This window comes from Mesoplodon densirostris, chromosome 4, assembly GCF_025265405.1.
Source record: "Mesoplodon densirostris isolate mMesDen1 chromosome 4, mMesDen1 primary haplotype, whole genome shotgun sequence".
Lineage (NCBI taxonomy): Eukaryota > Metazoa > Chordata > Mammalia > Artiodactyla > Ziphiidae > Mesoplodon > Mesoplodon densirostris.
Genome location: NC_082664.1, coordinates 28,249,674 through 28,275,081, shown reverse-complemented (window position 1 = coordinate 28,275,081; position 25,408 = coordinate 28,249,674). Strand labels below are relative to the sequence as shown.

Here is a 25,408-nt window from a genome sequence, read left to right as displayed (position 1 = left end):
ATAAAGGCCTGGATGAAGGCACAATGTCGGGCTTTGGGTGTAGCAAGGTATACAGATGGTCAGTGGCAGAACCAAAGCCAGAATTCATATCACCCACTGTGCTAAGCCCATACTCTTCTCAGTAGACCACTGATTTCAGACCCCTCCCCCACCCCCACCAGTCCATTCACATCCATTCTATATAGCAAGTGGCAGATTAATCATCCTAAAATACTGCCTTTGGGACATTGCAGTGTCAGCACTTAGGAACTCACGTCCCTTCCTTTCCATGCCAGTTTTACCACTTAAGTGGCCAATGAAATACTCAAGAGGAGGAGGAATTAGTGTCACCCTCATACTGCGGTGTTGGGGAAATGTCTGTTAGATGTAGCACAAGAAGGATTGGATGGAACAACAACATCGAGGGCTTTATATACTACCTGTCTATGGGAGTGCAGTGTAGGAAAATAGTGGGAGCCCTGGAATACACCAGACAATGCCCTCTCACTCTAAGGGGTAGGCCTGGGGCTAGAAAGAGCTAAGGGCCAGTTGAGGAGTCACCACTTAGCCTCCCTTTCCTCTACCAGCCCTCAGCGTTTGGACCTCAGTGGTGGCATTAGGAGATCTTAGGAGTTGGTTTGGGCATGACGACGATGACATCAGTCAGAGAACTAGGTACTAGTAATCACTTCTAGCCAAAAGTTGTCATTGGGATATGTATGGTCTGGTGGGGAGAGAAATACGTGAGAGTCATAAAATGATGGATCTTCCTTTGGTGATTCCTTCTCATTCCTGCTTGCTGGGATGTTAAAATGGTAATATAAATGTTGGGCATTTCCCATTTCTCACTTCCCTTCTTTCTTATCTGATTATGAAAATCCCTTTTTTAAAGGTTTGGACAGAAACTTAAAATAGCCTTTGATAGAATTCCTATCAGTTTCTCTGTAATCCTGTGTCCTTATTAGCAAACTTAGACTTTCTTCTCCGAGGATGAGCAAATATTTTAAAATCTTGGGGCCTGGGAGTAGATAGTATAGCTTAAAAGAAAGCTCCGTGGAGAAGATTCAGAGGAGCTGCCAACCTCTAAAATAAGTTTAATCAAGAAAGAAAGCAACATTTTAGAAAATCCCTGATGTGCATTGGCGTGTAGAGCTAGAAAAATCTATCTAAGAGAGAGCAAGCAGTCTGGGGTCAGGAACGATTAAATGGAAATGAGAACACCTGAGTGAAAAATTGGGTTGAACACAGTGAATCAAGATTGGGCCCTGCAGAAAGTTGAATTAATGAAATTCAGGACAGATTTTTAAAATTCTGCCAAAATTCTGAGGAAAAAGTATACAAAGGTAAAAATGATGAGAGAAAAGACAGTTTCAACCTAAAATAGTGAATTCCAGAATGAGAATAGAATAGTCATTATTAGAGGCAAAACAGACCTAACATAAGGACATAAAAGGTTTTGAACAATATAATTAATGAGATTAAATTAACAGACATGCAGTTTTATGCCCTGCAGAGCTCCCAGGGAGTATTTTTCAAAACGAAACTATTTCAGTGTAAATCCTAAAAAAATGGAAATTATACAGTCTTCATTCTCTGACCACTTTACAATAAAATGAGATATTAAAAATCTAGACAAATGTCCAAATAATTTTAGAATGTTAAAACATTCTTTTCAGTAACTTGGATCAAAATTATTTTGGAAACTACCTTGAAAATAAAAACTGTACATATCAGAACAAGATAAGAAAGCCCACTCTAGCCACTTTTATTCAGCAGTTAGGCAAGAAAAAGAAATAAAAGGCATCAGTGTGGAAAGTAAGAAGTAAAACTGTCTATTTGCAGAATGCCACTATTTGTAGATGACATGATATTGCATACAGGTTGCATACAACCCTAAAGACCCCACCAAAAGACTGTTAGAACTCATACATGAATTCAGTAAAATTTCAGGATACAAAATTAATACACAGGGCTTCCCTGGTGGTGCAGTGGTTGAGAGTCTGCCTGCTAATGCGGGGGACACGGGTTTGAGCCCTGGTCTGGGAAGATCCCGCATGCCGTGGAGCAGCTGGGCCCGTGAGCCACAACTACTGAGCCTGCGTGTCTGGAGCCTGTGCTTCGCAACGGGAGAGGCCACGATAGTGAGAGGCCCACGCACCGCGATGAAGAGTGGCCCCCGCTTGCCACAACTAGAGAGATCCCTCGCACAGAAACGAAGACCCAACACAGCAAAATAAATAAATTAATTAATAAACTCCTACCCCCAACATCTTCTTAAAAACAAAAAAAATTAAGATACAGAAATCAGTTGAATTTCTCTACACTAACCATAAACTATAAGAAAGAGAAATTAAGAAAAGAGTGCCTTTTACAATTACATCAGAAAGAATAAAATACCTAGGAATAAATATAACCAAGGAGGTGAGAAGATCTGTTCACTGAACGCTATAAGGCACTGATTAAAGAAATTGAAGACAAAAATAAATGGAAAGATATTCCATGCTTATGGATTGGAAGAATTAATATTGTTAAAATGTCCAGACTTCCCAAAGCAATCTACAGATTCAGTGTAATCCCTATCACAATTCCAATGGCATTTTTCGCAGAAATAGAACCAAAATCCTAAAATTTTTATGGAACCACAGAAGACCCAAATAGCCCAAGCAATCTTGAGAAAGGAAAACAAAGCTGGAGGCATCATGCTCCCTGATTTGAAATGATATTACAAAGCTACAGTGATCAAAACAGTATTGGCATAAAAACAGACACATAGATCAGTGGAACAGAATAGAGATCCCAGAAATAAATCCAGACATGTATGGTCAATTAATTTACGACAAAGGAGCCAAGAATACACAAGGGGGAAAGGACAGTCTCTTCGATAAATGGTGTTGGAAAAATTGAATAGCCACATGCAAAAGAATGAAACTGGACTACTATCTTAAAATATACACAAAAATTAACTCAAAATGAATTAAAGACTTGAATGTAAGAATGGAAACCATAAAACTCCTAAAAGAAAACATAGGCAGTAATCTCCTTGACTTGGTCTTGGCGATGAGTTTTTGGATTTGACAACAAAAGCAAAAATAAATAAGTGGAACTACATCAAATCTAAAAGTTCCTACACAGCAAAGGAAATCAACAAAATGAAAAGGCAACCTACTGAATGGGAGAAAATACTTGTAAATCATGCATCTGATAAGGGGTTAATATCCAGTTATATAAAGAACTCATAAACTCAATAGCAAAAAACAATCCAATTAAAAAATGGGCAGAGGAACTGAATAGACATTTTTCCAAAGAAGACATACAGATGGCCAACAGGCACAGGAAAAGGTGTTCAACATCACTAATCATCAGGGAAAGGCAAATCAAAACCACGGGAGATACTACCTCATACCTGTTAGAATGATTGTCATCAAAAAGATAAGAGATAGCAAGTGTCGGCAAGAATGTGAAGAAAAGGAACCCTTCTGCACTGTTGGTGGGAATGTAAGTTGGTACAGCCACTATGGGAAACAGTATGGAGGTTCCTCAAAAAATTAAAAATAGAACTACCACATGATCCAGCAACCCCGCTCCTGGGTATATAGCCAAAGGAAATGAAAACCGGATGTTGAAAAGATATCTGCACTTCCCGTGTTCATTGCAGCATTATTCACAATAGCTAAGATATGGAAACAACCAAAGTGTCCATCAGTGGATGAATAGATAAAGAAGATGTGTCTCATATATATATATATATATATATATATATATATATATATATATATATATATATATATATATATATATATATAGTGGAATATTATTCAGCCATGAGAAAGAAGTAAATCCTGCCATTTGTAACAACATAGGTGGATCTTGAGGGCATTATGCTAAGTGAAGCTGGACAGAGAAAGGCAAATACTGCATGGTATCTTTTATGTGTGGAATAAAAAAAAAAAAGTCAAACTCATAGAAACAGAAAAGTTGTTGCCAGGGGCTGGGGTAGGGAGAAATAGGGAGAGGTTGGTAAAAGGGTACAAACTTCCAGCTATAAGTGAATAAAAATAAAGTCTGAGGATCTAATGTAAAATATGGTGACTATAGTTGATAACACTGTATTGTATAATTGAAATTTGCTGGGCTTCCTTGGTGGCGCAATGGTTGAGAGTCTGCCTGCCAATGCAGGGGACACGGGTTCGTGCCCCAGTCTGGGAAGATCCCACATGCCGCGGAGCGGCTGGGCCCGTGAGCCATGGCCGCTGAGCCTGCGCGTCCAGAGCCTGTGCTCCGCAACGGGAGAGGCCACAACAGTGAGGGACCCGCGTACCGCAAAAAAAAAAAAAGAAAAAAAAAATTTGCTAAGAGAGTAGAACTTAGATGTTCTCACCAAGGAGAAGGAGAAGGAGAAGAAGAAAGAAAAAGGTAAGTATGTGAGGTAATAGATGTGAGGTAAATAACTAGATAGGGGAATCCTTCCACAATTCATATGTATGTCAAATCACCACGATGTACTTTGAATATCTTGTAATTTTATGTCAAGTCAATAAAGCTGAAATAATTTTTTAAAATGAAAAAAAGAATTATATGTATCAAAACTTATACTTGAAATTTAGGCAAAGATACACTCAAAGGTAAATTCATAATTATTTTCAGTGTTAAATATGCAAAGATTGTAGAGAAATTAACCAAGATACAAATGGCAAATTAGCTTCAACCAATATAGTGGTTTCAGCTGATTACAGCAGAGTGTCACGTTAAAAGGAATTATGAGGACTTTGTGAGCTCAACAAGACAGAGTGCTGTGATGATAGATTAGTAATGTCTGATGTTGAGCGTAGTGAATATGCACGCCACATATTTGTCATACCTGAACTAAGCTTCCATCTCTAGAAGTTAGAAAAGGGTCAATAAAACAAAGCTAAGAAAAACAGATCAAAGGAAATCAAGAAGAAAGCAATATAAACTGAAAAGCAAGCAGAAAAATTAGTTAAATCCAAAACCTTGTTTAGTTCGGGGTAGGGGGACAGGGAAGGAGAAAATAAACACAGTTCTGCCAGAAAAATAAGAGAATTAAAAATAGAAGTTTTTAAAAGTAGATATAGGGGAGATTGAAAAATTATGAGGACACTGCACACAATCGTACGCTACTAAATTTTTTAAACTAGATGAAAGATAATATTTTGAAAAATATGAACTATCAAAATTGGTTCTTGAATAAAAAGAAAACCCAAGTAGAACAAGGTAGAAGCTTTCAAACTATCCAAATGGGTTCTTAAAGAAATAGGGTACACACATAGGCCTAGGAAGCAATTTTAAAATATCATCTCTAGGGCCTCCCTGGTGGCGCAGTGGTTGAGAGTCCGCCTGCCGATGCAGGGGATGCGGGTTTGTGCCCCGGTCTGGGAGGATCCCATATGCCGCGGAGCGGCTGGGCCCGTGAGCCATGGCCGCTGGGCCTGCGCATCCGGAGCCTGTGCTCCGCAGCGGGAGAGGCCACAACGGTGAGAGGCCCGCATACCGCAAAAAGAAAAAAAAATATATATATATCATCTCTAAAGTAGTTCTTTGAACCTTTTTCCTGAAATATTTGGAGGCTTCCAGCTGCCTGCAAGGTAAAGTTGAGAGTCCTTGCTCTGGACATTGAAGCCCTCTGCTGTCTGTCCTCTGTCCTGTTTCCAGTCTGCTTCACACATGGCTCCATTCATCGTTCCTACCTGCTCATGTCATGCCCCCTGCACAGAATGCCCTTAACTATCTTGAATCTAAGTCCTGCCTTTTATTCGACATCAGGTTCTAATTTATCATCTTGACGCAGCTTGACCGGATGCCCCATTCTCAACTCCTCAGCTGACTCTTCCATCTGCCTCCTTGTCTTATTTTTCTTTTTCATATGTGTTCTGCTTTTCGTTAAGTCTATTAGGGACAGATATCTTGTCTTCATCCTTTTATCATATATATATTGAATGTGCACTGCTGTGCGTTGCTCTAAATGTTGGTGATGACACCAGTGGATGAGACAGACATGATCCCTCTTTTCATGAAGGTTGTTTTCGAGAGACAAGAGAGAAGTTCAGCCCCTGATACAGCTTATATTCATGATAAGTTCTCAGGAAATGGTAGTGAAGGAGGTGGTGGTGAAGATAGAGATGGTGGCAACATAGCATTTTGCATCAAGGTGAATGCATCAAGGATCACTAAACAACAGTTATCTCTTTGTCAGTTATTTAGACCATGTAGAGTAGTGTATGGGAGGCAGTAGAGTACAACTGCTAATATCCCAAGATTTCAAAGTAGACTTGAATCCTGGCTTCTTTACTTAATTGACTGTTAGTTAGGGATACCTCTAAGCTTCTGTTTTGTTATCTGCAAAATATTACCTATGTCGTGGAGCTGTTCTTAGGATTAGAGGAGATCATGCATTTCTCTGACATATATTAAGTGTCCATTGCATGCTGGTTGGTGTAGTTTATAATTCCTGCTGCCGTTATTGTTCCCTGTTAAAAGAAATCTCACTTTTGTTGTTAGTAAACTGATATTCATAAGTATGATTTGGCTCTAGCTAGCAAGGCTATGGAAATTCACACACATTCTGATTTCCTGAACACTAATAACTCTCATGACTACTGAAGGCAAAGGCTTAGTTTCAAACAAAACAAAAGATTAGATTTGGACTTACTGACTTCCAGTCAAGTTGGCTCCGTAAGTTCTCACTTAGTAGTCCACCTCTGCTTCAAATAGCAGTGATAGATAAAAAGCTTAAAGAAGAAAAAAGAAACAAGGAAAGCATCTCCTTGGCCCCAAAGTGTACAGAAATGAATAGCAATCAGTGAATGAGGCTGAAGCAACAAGTTTTCTGAGCCCTGCTGTGGAAGCAGGCAGTGGCAGCCTGGAGCTCAGCTCTTGTGGCATACTGGGGCCTGAGAGTACCCTACCCAAGAGGAGAGACTCATTAGTAGAAAATAAAACAGTGATTTTTTTCAACTGGAGATGATGTTGCCCCCCAGAGGACATTTGACAATGTCTGGAGTCATTGGTTGTCATAATTGAGCAGTGGGGGAGGGGTGTTGCTACTGGCATCTAATGAGTAGAGTCTAGGGATGCTACTAAACATCCTGCAAAGCACAGGACAGTTCCCCACAGTGAAGAATTATCCAGTCCAAAATGTCAGTAGTACCAAGCTTGAAAAATCCTGAGCTAAAGAATGCACTGGGCTCTTCTACAGGGAGACTGACAAAGCTGACATGGACCCCCTGGCTGAGGCTCCATCTTTATGTAAGGCTATGGGCCTACAGAGTTAGAAAGATAATGAAATACCCTTACAACTGTTCATGTCTCAGAACCCACCTGGATTTCTATTTATCTCTGAGGCAGGGGCACCAGAATACCACTGTAAAGTCTGGTTCTGGACTGGGGTCAGGGGGACTGGGTAGAGGCAACTGTAAAGTCTTCAGACAGGGAGGGGTGAGCAAGTAGGGAGACAAAGGGGGGAAATGATTTCTGTTCAAAATGAGCCTGCAAACCAAAATTCTAAAACGCATGAATAAATCTAATATTAAGAAGGATTGCCAGCAGAATCAGCAACTGGACCATGAATTCCTTGCAGATGAAATTAATATTTTTGAATGGTCAGACATATTAGATGATGTATCTAGCAGTATCTTGTGGAGCATGACATGTGACTCTGATAGGAATATCAGAAGAGAGAGCTGAAGGATAGATGAACAAGCAATACTTTAAAAAATAATAACTGAGAATTTTCTGGAACGGGAGAAAGATATGAGTCCTCAGCTAAAAAAAAAAATCATTTCTTGTACCAAAATAAATGCACCTCCAGACATATCATAGTGACAGTGCAGACCATCAAGCGTAAATGGGGAGTCTCACGTATTATCTGAAAGAAAACTCACTTTAACTACAAAGGAAAACAGAATACCAGCATTCTTCTCTTCAGAAGTAATAAGTGGCAGAAGACAAGAGCTGATAGCTTTACAGTGTTAAGGTAAAGTAACTTTCAGTCTATAATTTTATATATAGCTAAATTGTCATTCAAGAAAGAAGGCAAAAAAATAATAATTTGAGGGCTTCCCTGGTGGCTCAGTGGTTGAGAGTCCGCCTGCTGATGCAGGGGATACGGGTTCATGCCCCGGTCCAGGAAAATCCCACATGCCACGGAGCGGATAGGCCCATGAGCCATGACCGCTGAGCCTGCGCGTCCGGAGCCTGTGCTCCGCAACGGGAGAGGCCACAACAGTGAGAGGCCCGCGTACCACAAAAAAAAAAAAAAGAGAGACATACCTAAAGTAAAATCTTGCAGAAAGGTCAAAGATTGGAAAAAAGGTAAACCATGCAATACTAATTAGAAGGAAAACTAGTATAGCCATAGATAAAATGAAATTAAGCAAAAATCATTGACAGGGATAAAGAAAAGCACTTGTATGCACTTAACTTCAAAATATATAAATCAAAAGCTAACAAAATTATTTAAGAGAAATTCACAAATTATCATGGTGAGTGATTTATTTAAATATACTTCTATCAGTAACTGATATGTAACTCAAACAAAAATTTCTGAAGATTTTGAATATTTGAAATGGAGAATTAACAGTTTGCTTTAGTAAGTGGCTTTTGATCTTTTTTGACCACCACTCATAATTTAAAAATACATTTTATATGCAACCCAGTAAAAATATCTCTATGTATGTATATGAAATAAAAGTTTCACGAAATACTACTTCCTATCCTTTTTATTTATTTATTTATTTATTTTTCACAGACATTATGCACTGAAGCATAATTACACATGAAAACGCTTGAGAGAGTGTACCTAGTCCGTAAAGTTGGTGATGATCCTATTTCTCTCACTGGGATTTTAAACTCTCACTAGGATATGACACTTTGGAACTATAAATTTCGTAGAAAAGGTGAAGCCATGGAGGCCAGAACAGTTCACACCAACTGACCCATGGTCATAACACCCAAGAGAGAAGAGCCGTAGTAGTTGTTCATGTTCATTCAGGCTTACCCAAGTCTTCCTGACTGGATCTCAAGTGAGATAGTATAAAGTGCTGGCTCCTTCTTTATTGAAGAGTTTGATATTTCAGTCTCAGGATGTTATTTCTGAGACTTGAGAAGCTAGTTCTTGCGAACAGCCTCACGAAAGAAACGGTACTGGGTTTAAAGAAAGACTGTGATGTGTGCTATAATCTAAAGACTTGTGTTTTAGAAATGACTTTTATTTTTTTAACATCTTTATTGGAGTATAATTGCTTTACAATGGTGTGTTAGTTTCTGCTTTATAACGAAGTGAATCAATTATACATTTACATATACTCCCATATCTCTTCCCTCTTGCGTCTCCCTCCCTCCCACCCTCCTTATCCCACCCCTCTAGGTGGTCACAAACCACCGAGTTGATCGCCCTGTGCTATGCGGCTGCTTCCCACTAGCTATCTGTTTTACGTTTGGTAGTGTATATATGTCCATGCCACTCTCTCACTTTGTCACAGCTTACCCTTCCCCCTCCCCATACCCTCAAGTCCATTCTCTAGTAGGTCTGTGTCTTTATTCCCATCTTACCCCTAGGTTCTTCATGACCTTTTTTTTTTCTTAGATTCCATATATATGTGTTAGCATACGGTATTTGTTTTTCTCTTTCTGACCTACTTCACTCTGTATGACAGACTCTAGGTCCATCCACCTCACTACAAATAACTCAATTTCGTTTCTTTTTATGGCTAAGTAATATTCCATTGTATATATGTGCCACATCTTCTTTATCCATTCATCTGTTGATGGACACTTAGGTTGCTCCATGTCCTGGCTATTGTAAATAGTGCTGCAATGAACATTTTGGTACATGACTCTTTTTGAATTATGGTTTTCTCAGGGTATATGCACAGTAGTGGGATTGCTGGGTCGTATGGTAGTTCTACCGGTAGTTTTTTGCGGAACCTCCATACTGTTCTCCATAGTGGCTGTATCAATTTACATTCCCACCAACAGTGCAAGAGTGTTCCCTCTTCTCCACACCCTCTCCAGCATTATTGTTTCTAGATTTTTTGATGATGGCCATTCTGACCGGAGTGAGATGATATCTCGTTGTAGTTTTGATTTGCATTTCTCTAATGATTAATGATGTTGAGCATTCTTTCATGTGTTAGTTGGCAATCTGTATATCTTCTTTGGAGAAACGTCTATTTAGGTCTTCTGCCCACTTTTGGATTGGGTTGTTTTTTTGTTATTGAGCTGCATGAGCTGCTAGTAAATTTTGGAGATTAATCCTTTGTCAGTTGCTTCATTTGCAAATATTATCTCCCATTCTGAGGGTTGTCTTTTGGTCTTGTTTATGGTTTCCTTTGCTGTGCAAAAGCTTTGAAGTTTCATTAGGTCCCATTTGTTTATTTTTGGTTTTATTTCCATTTCTCTAGGAGGTGGGTCAAAAAGGATCTTGCTGTGATTTATGTCATAGAGTGTTCTGCCTATGTTTTCCTCTAAGAGTTTTATAGTGTCTAGCCTTACATTTAGGTCTTTAATCCATTTTCAGTTTATTTTTGTGTATGGTGTTAGGGAGTGTTCCAATTTCATACTTTTACATGTACATGTCCAATTTTCCCAGCACCACTTATTGAAGAGGCTGTCTTTTCTCCACTGTATATTCTTGCCTCCTTTATCAAAGATAAGATGACCATATGTGCGTGGGTTTATCTCTGGGCTTTCTATCCTGTTCCATTGATCTGTATTTCTGTTTTTGTGCCAGTACCATACTGTCTTGATTACTCTACCTTTGTCGTATAGTCTGAGGTCAGGGAGCCTGATTCCTCCAGCTCCATTTTTTGTTCTCAAGATTGCTTTGGCTATTCGGGGTCTTTTGTGTTTCCATACAAATTGTGAAATTTTTTGTTCTAGTTCTGTGAAAAATGCCAGTGGTAGTTTGGTAAGGATTGCACTGAATCTGTAGATTGCTTTGGGTAGTAGAGTCATTTTCACAATGTTGATTCTTCCAATCCAAGAACATGGTATATCTCTCCATCTATTTGTATCATCTTTAATTCCTTTCATCAGTGTCTTATAATTTTCTGCATACAGGTCTTTTGTCTCCTTATATAGGTTTATTCCTAGATATTTTATTCTTTTTGTTGCAATGGTAAATGGGAGCATTTTCTTAATTTCACTTTCAGATTTTTCATCATTAGTATATAGGAATGCCAGAGATTTCTGTGCATTAATTTTGTATCCTTCTACTTTACTAAATTCATTGATTAGCTCTAGTAGTTTTCTGGTAGCATCTTTAGGATTCTCTATGTATAGTATCATGTCATCTGCAAACAGTGACAGCTTTACTTCTTCTTTTCCATTTTGGATTCCTTTTATTTCTTTTTCTTCTCTGATTGCTGTGGCTAAAACTTCCAAAACTATGTTGAATAATACTGGTGAGAGTGGGCAACCTTGTCTTGTTCCTGATCTTAGTGGAAATGGTTTCAGTTTTTCACCACTGAGGACAATGTTGGCTGTGGGTTTGTCATATATGGCCTTTATTATGTTGAGGAAAGTTCCCTCTATGCCTACTTTCTGCAGGGTTTTTATCATAAATGGGTGTTGAATTTTGTAGAAAGCTTTCTTTGCATCTAATGAGATGATCATATGGTTTTTCTCCTTCAATTTGTTAATATGGTATATCACATTGATTGATTTGCGTATATTGAGGAATCCTTGCATTCCTGGAATAAACCCCACTTGATCATGGTGTATGATCCTTTTAATGTGCTGTTGGATTCTGTTTGCTAGTATTTTGTTGAGGATTTTTGCATCTATGTTCATCAGTGATATTGGCCTGTACTGTTCTTTCTTTGTGACATCTTTGTCTGGTTTTGGTATCAGGGTGATGGTGGCCTCGTAGAATGAGTTTGGGAGTGTTCCTCCCTCTGCTATATTTTGGAAGAGTTTGAGAAGGATAGGTGTTAGCTCTTCTCTACATGTTTGATAGAATTCGCCTGTGAAGCCATCTGGTCCTGGGCTTTTGTTTGTTGGAAGAAATTTAATCACAGTTTCAATTTCAGTGCTTGTGATTGGTCTGTTCATATTTTCTATTTCTTCCTGGTTCAGTCTCGGCAGGTTGTGCATTTCTAAGAATTTGTCCATTTCTTCCAGGTTGTCCATTTTATTGCATAGCTTGTAGTAATTTCTCATGATCCTTTGTATTTCTGCAGTGTCAGTTGTTACCTCTCCTTTTTCATTTCTAATTCTATTGATTTGAGTCTTCTCGCTTTTTTTCTTGTTGAGTCTGGCTAACGGTTTATCAATTTTGTTTGTCTTCTCAAAGAACCAGCTTTTAGTATTATTGATGTTTGCTATCGTTTCCTTCGTTTCTTTTTCATTTATTTCTGATCTGATCTTTATGATTTCTTTCCTTCTGCTAACTTTGGGGGGGGGGTTTGTTCTTCTTTCTCTAATTACTTTAGGTGCAAGGTTAGGTTGTTTTTGGGATGTTTCATGTTTCTTAAGGTAGGATTGTACTGCTATAAACTTCCCTCTTAGAACAGCTTTTGCTGCATCCCATAGGTTTTGGGTCGTCGAGTCTCCATTGTCATTTGTTTCTAGGTATTTTTTTATTTCTTCAGTGATCACTTTGTTATTAAGTAGTGTATTGTTTAGCCTCCCTGTGTTTGTATTTTTTACAGATCTTTTCCTGTAATTGATATCTCGTCTCGTAGCATGGTGGTCGGAAAAGATACTTGGTACGATTTTAATTTTCTTACGTTTACCAAGGCTTGATTTGTGACCCAAGATATGATCTATCCTGGAGAATGTTCCATGAGCACTTGATAAAAATGTGTATTCTGTTGTTTTTGGATGGAATGTCCTATAAATATCAACTAAGTCCATCTTGTTTAATGTATCATTTAAAGCTTGTGTTTCCTTATTTATTTTCATTTTGGATGATCTGTCCATTGGTGAAAGTGGGGTGTTAAAGTCCCCTACTATGATTGTGTTTCTGTCGATTTCCCCTTTTATGGCTGTTAGTATTTGCCTTATGTATTGAGGTGCTCCTGTGTTGGGTGCATAGATATTTACAATTGTTATATCCTCTTCTTAGATCGATCCCTTGGTCATTATGTAGTGTCCTTCTTTGTCTCTTCTAGTAGTCTTTATTTTAAGGTCTATTTTGTCTGATATGAGAATTGCTACTCCAGCTTTCTTTTGATTTCCATTTGCATGGAGTATCTTTTTCCATCCCCTCACTTTCCGTCTGTATGTGTCCCTAGGTCTGAAGTGGGTCTCTTGTAGACAGCATGTATACGGGTCTTGTTTTTGTATCCATTCAGTCATTCTGTGTCTTTTGGTGGGAGCATTTAATCCATTTACATTTAAGGTAATTATCAATATGTATGTTCCTATTCCCATTTTATTAATTGTTTTGGGTTTGTTACTGTAGGTCTTTTCCTTCTTTTGTGTTTTCTGCCTAGAGAAGTTCCTTTAGCATTTGTTGTAAAGCTGGTTTGCTGGTGCTGAATTCTCTTAGCTTTTGCTTGTTTGTAAAGTTTTTAATTTCTCCATCAAATCTGAATGAGATCCTTGCTGGGTAGAGTAATCTTGGTTGTAGGTTTTTCTGCTTCATCACTTTAAATATGTCCTGCCACTCCCTTCTGGCTTGCAGAGTTTCTGCTGAAAGATCAGCTGTTAACCTTATGGGGATTCCCTTGTGTGTTATTTGTTGTTTTTCCCTTGCTGCTTTTAATATGTTTTCTTTGTATTTAATTTTTGATAGTTTGATTAATATGTGTCTTGGCATGTTTCTCCTTGGATTTATCCTGTATGGGACTCTCTGTGCTTCCTGGACTTGATTAACTATTTCCTTTCCCATATTAGGGAAGTTTTCAACTATAATCTCTTCAGATATTTTCTCAGTCCCTTTCTTTTTCTCTTCTTCTTCTGGGACCCCTATAATTTGAATGTTGGTGCATTTAATGTTGTCCCAGAGGTCTCTGAGACTGTCCTCCGTTCTTTTCATTCTTTTTTCTTTATTCTGGTCTGCAGTAGTTATTTCCACTATTTTATCTTCCAGGTCACTTATCCGTTCTTTTGCCTCAGTTATTCTGCTATTGATCCCTTCTAGAGAATTTTTAATTTCATTTATTGTGTTGTTCATCATTGTTTGCTCTTTACTTCTTCTAGGTCCTTGTTAAACGTTTCTTGTATTTTGTCCATTCTATTTCCAAGATTTTGGATCATCTTTACTATCATTATTCTGAATTCTTTTTCAGGTAGACTGCCTATTTCTTCTTCATTTATTAGGTCTGGTGGGTTTTTACCTTGCTCCTTCATCTGCTGTGTGTTTTTCTGTCTTCTCATTTTGCTTAACTTACTGTGTTTGGGGTCTCCTTTTCGCAGGCTGCAGGTTTGTAGTTCCCGTTGTTTTTGGTGTCTGTCCCCAGTGGCTAAGGTTGGTTCAGTGGGTTGTGTAGGCTTCCTGGTGGAGGGGACTAGTGCCTGTGTTCTGGTGGATGAGGCTGGATCTTGTCTTTCTGTTGGGCAGGTCCTCGTCTGGTGGTGTGTTTTGGGGTGTTTGTGGCCTTATGATTTTAGGCAGCCTCTCTGGTAATGGATGGGGCTGTGTTCCTGTCTTGCTAGTTGTTTGGCATAGGGTGTCCAGCACTGTAGCTTGCTTGTCGTTGAGTGAAGCTGGGTGTTGGTGTTGAGATGGAGATCTCTGGGAGATTTTCGCCATTTGATACTACGTGGAGCTGAGAGGTCTCTTGTGGACCAGTGTCCTGAAGTTGGCTCTCCCACCTCAGAGGCACAGCACTGACTCCTGGCTGGAGCACCAAGAGCCTTTCATCCACATGGCTCAGAATAAAAGGGAGAAAAAATAGAAAGAAAGAGGATAAAATAAAATAAAGTAAAGTAAAATAAAGTTATTAAAATAAAAAATAATTTTTAAGAAAAAAAATTTTTTAAGTTAAAAAAAAAAAAAAACGGACAGACAGAACCCTAGGACAAATGGTGAAAGCAAAGCTATACAGACAAAATCTCACACAGAAGCATACACATACACACTCACAAAAAGAGCAAAAGGGGAAAAAATAATATATCTTGCTCCCAAAGTCCACCTCCTCAATTTGGGATGATTCGTTGTCTATTCAGGTATTCCACAGATGCAGGGTACATCAAGTTGATTGTGGAGCTTTAATCCGCTGCTCCTGAGGCTGCTGGGAGAGATTTCCCTTTCTGTCCTTTGTTCTCACAGCTCCCAGGGTTCAGCTTTGGATTTGGCCCCACCTCTGCGTGTAAGTCGCCTGAGGGCATCTGTTCTTCACTCAGACAGGACGGGGTTAAAGGAGCAGCTGATTAGGGGACTCTGGCTCACTCAGGCCAGGGGGAGGGAGGGGTACGGACGCGGGCTCCTATCCTGTTTAAAATGCTGATTGTGTCCCCTAAATTGATTTTACAACCCCCTTATGAGTCACAACTCACAGGAAAACATTAATAGCCACGCACAGACTCCTGGGCCCAAAAGGGATAATATACATGCTTTTAAAGTATACGTGGAATATTTATAAAACTGCAGCACATACTGTGTCACAAATGAAGGCTCCACCCGTTTCAAAACATCAATATCACACTCTATAACTATAATAAATATACTTAATTTAGAAATAATAAGATCTTTTTTTTAAGGCCTATGTGTTTGAAATTTTTTTAAATAGAGTATATAATACTCAGTTGTTAAAGAGGTAGTCACAATGAAAATCATAAAACATTTAGAACTGAATGGCTATGAAAGTATGACATATCAAATTTGTGGGATAGCCAAAACTGTACTCGAAAGTAAACTTGTAATCTTAGATACATGTATTACAAAGTCAGGAAGGATTGAAAATCAGTGAGTTAATCATTTAACTTGAAATGCTATAAAAGAAACAACAGAGTAAATTAATAAAAATAAAATAATAAAAATATAGAAATCACTTAGAACAGCCTGGCACATGGGAGAACATGAGAGAACAGTGCCTCAGTCAGTGTCTGGCACATGTTAGATGTTCATTAAACACTTGGTGCAGGAATGAATGAAATTGACAGCAGACAATAGCGAGGCTTACCTCTGCAATGACTAATAAATAAGAAAAACAGAAAGTCCCACATAAATAATATTAGGGATAAAAAGGAATGTAACAGGAAATATGATGCATTAGATAATGTGTAGTATGTTTATAAAATGAGCCCTGTGCACCACTACTGCACACAAGTTGACTTCACTAAGTGTTTCTTAAATTGGTTTTGGAACCAGACCCACATTAACAATGTTCTAATTGTTATTTGCTAAGGAGTAGCATGTTAGCTTCTGTTCGTGAAATGCATATGTACTCCCTGGACAGCATTACACAAACACTTGTGTGCACGTAGGTATGTTGTAAGGAAAATTATAAGATATTTAATCTGCGAGTAAACGTTCGCTAAGAAAAGTCAAAGTCTTTTTTTTGGAATTCAGTTCTTTAACCTAACTTGCATCTTAGGATTTCCTCTGTCCTTTGAGAATTGAAAAGTGGTTGATTGTCACCGGTATTTTATAAAAATGATCAAGTTTGAGGGTTTTTCTTTTCAGGACCTTCACAGATGCCACCGTGGCCACTTGCCACACCCTGACAAGATCAGCATTTCTCGTTCTATTCTTTCTGTAGAGTCTTGAGCATTTTCCTTTTGTGGGTCCTTCCTTCTACAGAATGGTCATCCCTGATGTGGTGACATGAATCCAAGATAGACTTTCACTAAACCAGTGAAATAGAAAACTAGTACTTCTGTGTTAGAGATGTGAAAAGCCTTGAAATATAGCACCAGACCACAGTCAACCTTGTGAAGTAATGAACAAAACAGATCTTAAAGAAAGAATATCACTTTCAGGAAAGCTTCCACTGATTAAAATAATGGCCTGGGGTGGGGTGTGGGGAGGAAACCACAAATAAAGGAAATACAGACCCATGAAAAGACACATCACCCTTACCAGCAAAATGGATAATGGGGGTTTTACTCACTATAACCCTCCTTGGTGATGGCATGTTATATAGGCCTGCTGCATGGTGTGGTCTTGATGCCAGTGGAACTGCTAGCCAGCCATTTGATCAGCTTGTATTCCCTAAGTAGAGACTTGCACTACAAGAAGTCTTTCAAAATAATAAATGCAATATTTATTAAAGACAATATTTCCACTTACAGAGATAGGATTTGTTTGTAACGTATTATTGAACAACTTCTTAGAAAGGCCCAGAAGAGCTGTTTCCCCTCAATGCCCATATCAGGATCTTTCTTGGGCTGCAGGAAAATGGAAGAGGCAAGAGGAGTAGAGAGAAATGGAGCAAGTGAATTGAATTCTGGGTTAGGAAGTATATATTTAATTTTTAAGGAAACTCTTTAGGTACTAGCTATGAACATGTCCCAAGGAGAGTTCCTGCCTTCATGGAGATGTCACTGTTAATGGAGTTCTTCTAATTCTTCATTGCCGCCATATATGGCCACATATCTTATTTCAGTTTTTAAGTGGCTCTGTCAATCAGGAATCCTGACCTTCAGCAGCTTTTGATAATTAGAGACAGTTCACCTGCAGAGAAGGGTCTGAACTAAGCCCTTTACCACAGCTGAGATTGTAGTAAGCCTCTAACACTCAACCTTGGACTACATCTCTTTTCCGTCTCCTAGAACTTGCACCATTTTCGAGAATAACAATTAAGGAAAACTACAGGATCAGATAGTCATACCTAGCACTCTTCTTGGTTTGAACTCTAACTTTTGTGTGATATAAAGTTAACGGCACCTTCCTCATCCCATCTTTTCAGTATTTCTCACCACAAAACTCTTGAACTTTTTTTTTTTTAAATTTATTTTGGCTACTCCAGGTCCTAGTTGTGGCTTGCAGGCTCTTAGTTGTGGCATGTGGACTCTTAGTTGTGGCATGCACGTGGGACCTAGTTCCCCGACCAGGGATTGAACCCAGGCCCACTGCATTGGGAGCGGGGAGTCTTACCCACTGGATCACCAGGGAAGTCCCTGTATACTTTTAAACTCATTTTTCTGAATTCATCTTTAACCACCTCTTTGTATTCCATTTGTACTGTGATTAGGACACCACAGGTAATGTAGCTGCATCCAACACACATTTAACTTTGCACATTCAGCTATTCAGAGAGAAGGAGAAAGTACAATTTCGATAGTGGCTGATTCTACTTGATATTCCCCTCAGGACAAGATGGGAGATGCATTCTTCTCTTATAGGAAGAGCATCCCACTGTACTATGTGTAATTCTCATGCTTAAAGATGCATATTCTATATGACAAGACAGCTACTTCATTTAGTGCACAGTTGAAGAAACAGTGATTAATTCTGATGCTGACAGGGAAAAAAGATGTGTATTAGCTTTATTAAGAGACAGCTTGTCAATCTCAAATGAGATCTGTCTTCCAAAGGGAGTTTAAGAGTAATTCTGACTGATTTTGATTTCTGACTGGTAGGTTGCCAATAATTACCTTTGACTTCAATAGCAAATCACTGTTAAGTTGTAAGTTCTGAATATCTGTGGTCATTCTTCTACAGTTTAGCACCAATAATCCATACTGAATTAGAATCAATGAGTCACGCAACTTAATATTTTTAATGTAGATAGGCTTATAGTGAATGCAAAGATTGTCAATATTCCTAAGTAAAAATAACAATACTAGTAATAGTTAATGTTTATTTCACCCTTAATGTAAAACCCAACACTGTACTAGGATGTGCTTTACATCCACCATCTTATTTAATCCTCAACAACCCTCTGACGTAGGTCCTGTTACCTTAACGTTAAAGCCCAGTAACAGACTTAGAAACAACCAAGGGGGGGACTTCCCTGGTGGTGCAGTGGTTAAGAATCCGCCTGCCAATGCAGGGGACACGGGATCAATCCCTGGTCCTGGAAGATCCCACATGCAGCGGAGCAACTAAGGCTGTGCACCGCAACTACTGAGCCTGCGCTCTAGAGTTCATGAGCCACAACTACTGAGCCTGTGTGCCACAACTACTGAAGCCCACGTGCCTAGAGCCCGTACTCCGCAACAAGAGAAGCCACCACAATGAGAAGCCCACACACCACAAGGAAGAGTGGCCCCCGCTCACCACAACTAGAGAAAGCCAGCACATAGCAACAGACCCAACACAGCCAAAAAATAAATAAATAAATAAATAAATAAATATTTTTTTAAAAAGGAAGAAAGAAACAACCAAGGGGACATATACATACCTTTCTATGTAAATACTTCCTAAAACACAAGTACTTTCAGGAAAGCAGCAAAGAATCATTGCAGAAGCAGATCACCAAGTGCAAATTAACATACAGGCTCTAGACAAGCGATGTTTTAAAAGTTCTCATTTCGGAGTGGTTTGTCCAGAAGTTGGAACATATTTTCCCAAGGAAATGATGTTATCACAGTAAAAGCATATTTACCCATGATGTGCCTAAGGTTGTAACAACATAAACCCAAACCATTTTGTGTACCAGTGTCTCTATGGAAAAATTTACTCTGAGTTTCCGCTTGGATGTCTGTGGACACATTTCTCCTCCACTGGGGAGAAGGGGACCTCGTGCGAGAAACAGTAGGACCATTCGAAATGTTCAAAGTTGGAATCAGCAATGGCTCCTGAGGCCTGTGGTGGGAGTTGCTGGAGGGAGGAGGATGGAAGAGTGAGTAGAACTGGGTACAAAGGGGACACAGGGGCAGGAGATCTTGGGTGAGGAACAGGAGGAAGCCTATAAAGGTGAAGGGTGGGAGAGGAATTCCAGAGAAGGGAGGAGAAAGAAGTCACTAGCTCTAAACCCTCAGGGACTCTTCTCATGCCTCCGGAAGCTTTCTGTTCCCTGCCCATATTCTACTGCCTCCAAAATTTCACCTGCCTGCTTCCCTTTTTACTGCTAACGCTAGGGCTTCCTCCAGGACACTGAGATCAGCCCCGTAAGTTTTCTTGCCTTAGCTGCTCCTAACACAAGTGAATGGGCCTTTGGGTTTTTTAACTTTTATAAAGGAAAGAGCCCATCCTAGGCCCTCCAGAACTTTTCCTTTTTCACTTGGACCTGGAAGCGCAAATATCGGCCTACAGATGCTTTGGATGGTTTTTTGGGGTCCATAAGGGGCTTAAATAAATTGCATAAGCGTTCCAGATGTAGCTCTCCAAGGCTGAGGCTTGGGAAAAGGGAAAAAGCCCTCTTCTCCTTTCTCTCCTTTTTGCCTCTGTGGTTCCCCTGTCCTCAAAGCAAAAGTGGAAAGGAGTGGGCAGTGCCCAGATCGAGGCTCGCTAGAGGGGAAGGGCTGTAAGACAGTGTGATCCTTGCATCGCTGCTGGGGTGTGTTCTCAAGTGGCACATCTCCATCAGGGGTGTAGGGACCACCTGGGCACCTAAGCCTCTCCTAGCACTTCCCACCCCGCCTTCCTCTACTCACCAGTCAGTGTTTCCCTGACTTCTCTGGTGATATGAATCACCTGGGCACCTGGGGAGCTAAAAAAAGCCTGAGTTCTCAAGGCCTATCCCAGACCACTGAATCAGAATCTCCAAGTGAAGGGCCTGGAAAGCTGTGTGATTGAAAAGCGAGCCCAGGTGATTCCCGTCAGGGATCTTTGGCAAACACTGCCTGACTAACCACCACACACGCGCACACTTTACTGGTCTTTAAAGGCTCCTACGACATTCTAAGCCCCTTTCTGCCTCAGAATCATTATATGGACATTTCTTCTCCGTGAAAGGCTCTTTCCTGTTCCCAGCTCTTGGCTAATGCCTGCTTCTCCAGACTTCATGACATGCCTGAAGCACGATTTCCTCAGAAAGGCCATTCTTGACCACTCGCCTCACCATGTACACAACTAATGGTTTTTATTTAGTTAGTTAAAATTTCATTTATTTATTTATTTAAAATTTTTTATTTATTTATTTTTGGCTGCGTGCGGGCTTTCTCTAGTTGTGGCGAGCGAGGGCTACTCTTCATTGCGGTGCGTGGGCTTCTCATTGTGGTGGCTTCTCTTGTTGCGGAGCACGGGCTCTAGACACGCGGGCTTCAGTAGTTGTGGCATGCGGGCTCAGTAGTTGTGGCATGGGAGCTCTAGAGTGCAGGCTCAGTAGTTGTGACGCACAGGCTTAGTTGCTCTGCGGCATGTGGGATCTTCCTGGACCAGGGCTCGAACCTGCCCTTGCGTTGGCAGATGGATTCTTAGGCACTGCGCCACCAGGGAAGCCCTATTTATTTATTTTTTGAAGAGGTTTTTTCTTTTGGCCACGCAGCGTGACTTGGGGGATCTCTGTTCCCTGACCCAGGAGGGATTGATCCTGGGCCACGGCGGTAAAAGCCTGAATCCTAACCACTAGGCCACCAGGGAACTCCCTTTCTCCTCACCATCTAAATCATGTTCCCTGTTTCATTCTCTCATAACACCTTGTGCTTTTTCTCCATAGCATTTATCACACGGTTTGTTTCTTATGGATTTGCCAAATGCCTACCTCCTCACTAGCACCAAGCACAGGAATGCTTAATAAGTATTTTTTGCTTGAGTGAGTAAATGGAAAAATAGTGTTGGGCGAAGGTACTAAAGGTTGGGTTGGATGCTGCTCAACAAATAAAGAACTGAGTATGAGAACTTGAATCTCCCAGGTAAAATTGTTACATGTCAGCTAAAGTCAAGGTAGATGGGCCCAACAAATAAGTGTATTAATGGGGCAGTGGGTGAGATTACTTCAAAAAATATTTATTAAGTACCTAGTATGTGCAAAATGCAATATTAGGAGCTATGGATACAACAGTGAATGAGACTGAAGCAGTCTCTGTCTTCGTGGAGCGCACATTCTAGCAAGGATGACTGCTATTAAGCAACCAGTTACACGGTTCTATAAATTTTGTAAATCCAATGAAAGAATGACAAAGCTGTAAGAGCCTATAACAGGGAGACCTGGCATGGTCTGTAGGGCATCAGGCCAGTCATAGAACTTCTAAGGCAAGTGGCTGGGGAACCTGTGCCCGAAGAATCTAATATACTCTGTCCTATCTCTTGTCAAAGGTAGCACAAGGGGAGGTGCCTCTGTATATGGCTTCTCAACCTCAGCACAGTTGACACCTTGGACCAGAATATTCTTTGTTTTGGGGCACTTTCTAGCGCCCCGTAGGGAAGGCTTAGCACCATTCCTGGCCTCTACCCACTGGATGCCATAGGCCCCGCAGTTGTGGCAACCACAGATATCTCAACATCACCAAGTGTCCCCTGTGGGAGGGTGGGGGGAGGGAGCAAAATCTGCCCCCCTCCCTCCCCCAGTTGAGAATCACTGCTCTACATGAAACTTTTTTTTTAGTGTCTTTACTTATGATTTATCCAAGTCAATACCAGGAACTTAATGTATTCATTCAGTAAGTATTTGTTGAATGCTTAGGCACTGGGGACACAGTAGTGATCAAAGCCCGTGCTTTCTTGAAGCTGTGTTCCAGTGGGGAGAGATGGACAATACATCTTAAAATATGTAACATTTCAGAAGTAGGGGATAGGTTGGTCGTAGAAGTTCTTTCTGATAAGACGACATTTACTTGAAAGAAGAAAGGGGATGAGTGGCAACACCAAAAGCAAGAGGCAGAGCCACTGCAGGGCTGCAGTTGACCTCACCTTTCTGTCTGCAGGTCTAACCAAGCTGCTTGTGTTTCAGAGCGTCCTCCACAGAAGGGCAGCTGGACGGACTCCAGAGCAGCCTTAACTCTGCAGCCTTTGTGCCCGTCACCAGCTCCACAGGTCAGTTCCGGGTGGGACAGCGGGCAGGGTCTGGGCCAGCAAGTTCTCTCCTGCCTCTGAAGAGAGCTCCAGCTCAGAGAACGAAGCATCCAGGCCTCTGGAGCACTGGCAAGTGGGCATTTGGTTACTGTCTTCTTCCAAATGACAGCGACATTTTAGGATGAAATGGTTTTCCAGAAGTAGTGTGGGGTAGGCGAAATTTCCCCGTCTGGTAGAATGTTATCAGATTTGCAGCATTTAGTAAAAAGCCTGTATTTGATGGGTGTTTTACTGTTTCTGTGGTATTTCCACATGTAGTATCTCACACTAAATCCTCACCACAACCCCTTGAGGTATAACTTTGTCACCTCCACGTGAGGAAGCAGAAGCTCAGAAAGTCAAGGGGCCTATGGGAGACGATCCATGCTTGCAGAGCTGGAGCTGTGGTCTAATCTGCATCCTGTCATGCTAATGTCATAGTCTGTTGCCAGGTAGTTGCTGAGGACCTCAAGCCTCTCAACATAGAAGTCAGGCAGCATTGGTCCAGGGATAGTTCTCTGTGAGTAATAATTCATAAAAATACACTAATAGGTAATCAGAAGATTGAAAGCAAATCCACTTGGATTCAACTCAACAAGTGTTTATTTTTGAGCACCTCCTTGGAGAAAGTAACATCCTGGGCACTGGGGTGCGTAAAGGGTGAACTAGACAGTCCCTGCTGTCAGGGAACCTAGAGTCTCGGAGAGAGGGAGGTCAGCGGGAGCCTGCTGTGTGGGGTGGGGACAGATATCTGGCGCTGGGGATGCAGAGAATAACAATAGACAGCCTTGGCTGATTATCGCTGTGTCAGGCACACTTCTGAATGCTTTACATTTGTTCACAAAACATGCATATAACATAGGAGCTGTAGTCCTTGTTTTACGGCTGAAGAAATAAAGGCACAGACAGATTATGAAACGTTATCTCAAATCTCACAGCTAGTGAATGGTGGAGCAGTATTTGAACCCAAGGGCCAACCTGGCCCCGGCTCTTTAGGGATTGGAGAGGACTTCCTAGAGGAAGAAGCATCTAAGCATCTAAGCTGACTGTAGACAGGTCAGCTGAGAGAGGGGAAGTGTGGGGTGGAAGAAGTTCCAGGAAGAGGGAACAATGTGGGCAAAGGCCAGTTGAGGGAAGGGGGCGGGTGGTGAAAAGGTGCTGTGTTCAGGGAGCCCTCGTGCTGAGGACTGGAGCCTGAGCCAGGAGTGGCAAGAGAATAGGCTGCAGAAGTAGCAGGGCCAGGCTGTGAGCCGGGGAGGGAACTTGTTCTTGAGAGTAGTAGGGAGCCTTCAAGGAGCTTAAGGGCAGGTGCAAGGGTGTGTGTGTGTGAGTGTGTGTGTGTGTGTGTGTGTGTGTGTGTGTGTGAGTGACGTAATACACCTTAAAATGATTACAAGATCGCTAAGGAGCCTGCTTAGTTTGACTGTATTATGGAGATAATTTCATGTACCTCATAGGCTTACTGTGAGGTTTCAAGGAAGCAGTAGACAGAGAAAGGCTCTATAACTGCACCCAAGTCAGGTAATAATATGAAAAGAGTATAAAGATTTTGTTTTCCACTTAAACTCTTTGAACCTGAATTCAAGAAATATCTGATGGGTATATAAACCCCCCTTTCCCCAAAAAAAGAATTACTAGAAGATGGTAGTTATTTTTAAGGAAGTTAAATTTCCACCTTGGAACTCTTATGGCCTGAGAAGTGAGTGGCTAAGAGAACCATGGACTCGTTGGAAGGGTTTCCATGAGAGCTTTTAGAGCCTCTGTAGCTCTTCAAATTTGCTGAGGCTGGAGGGGCTTACAAAGCTTAGGAGATCCAGGAAACCTGCGTTTTTCATTTGTGTGTCTAATTGATACATTAAGTATGGAATTGAAGTCTTTGCATGCACTCTGGGTGGGGAAGTTGGAAATTCGAGGGACAGCTGGGTCATACTTTCAGCATCTTGATCATGAATTAGTGTTTACCGACTGTCGACGGTACTTAGAAGTTTTGGTAACAGTTGTACTGAATTTGGCATCAGTATAAAACCACAGAGCAAGGAGAAGTTGGACTTCTCCCTGGCTTCTCCTATCTGTCTTTTCTCCCTGCTCCTACCTTAAGATAAGTGCATTATTCTTCTCATCTTGTTTAGGCAGCCTGCTGTTTACTGCAGTTATCTCCAAATGACTCTGGGCCTCTAAAGTCCTTTGAATTTGTTCCTCTTCTGTGACTTTCCTGGCGTTCCTGATCCTTAAAGAAATGCTGATGAACATGATGTAGCAAGCAAGGTTCAGGCATTTTCCATACTTCCCAATAAATGTTTTACCTTAGCAACAGAATAATAACTAACCCTGTTAGAGTTATTTATAGAGCTAGTAAATAACTAGCACTTCAGTGTTTTACCTACAAATTATCTGTTTTTCTTTATGACACATAGATTTAAAGGTGTTATTCTAGGGGTTTAGAAGCATGTCCTTTAACAGGGAGAAGGTTAGGTTGCTATTAAAAACATTTTTCTTTAAACCCACAAGAAGGAAGAACAACCCCTATAATAAGTCAAAACGTTTACACATCTCTCTGAGAGCTGGGAAGTTTTGCGTGTATAGGAATCACTAAACTGACAATGAATGGTATTTAGCCCCTGTCTGGTCTGGCTAACTCAGTTA

General features: G+C 40.6%; 1 protein-coding gene across 1 annotated transcript in view; it reads left to right on the top strand.

Annotated features, from left to right (window-relative positions):
• The window catches only part of TTLL5 (tubulin tyrosine ligase like 5), a 312,098-nt gene that overhangs the window by 233,412 nt on the left and 53,278 nt on the right, over positions 1 to 25,408 (top strand). The window contains exon 33 of the mRNA XM_060095798.1: positions 22,665 to 22,747. Within this exon, the coding sequence (XP_059951781.1) occupies positions 22,665 to 22,747 (83 nt within the window). The remainder of the gene's footprint in view (positions 1 to 22,664; positions 22,748 to 25,408) is intronic.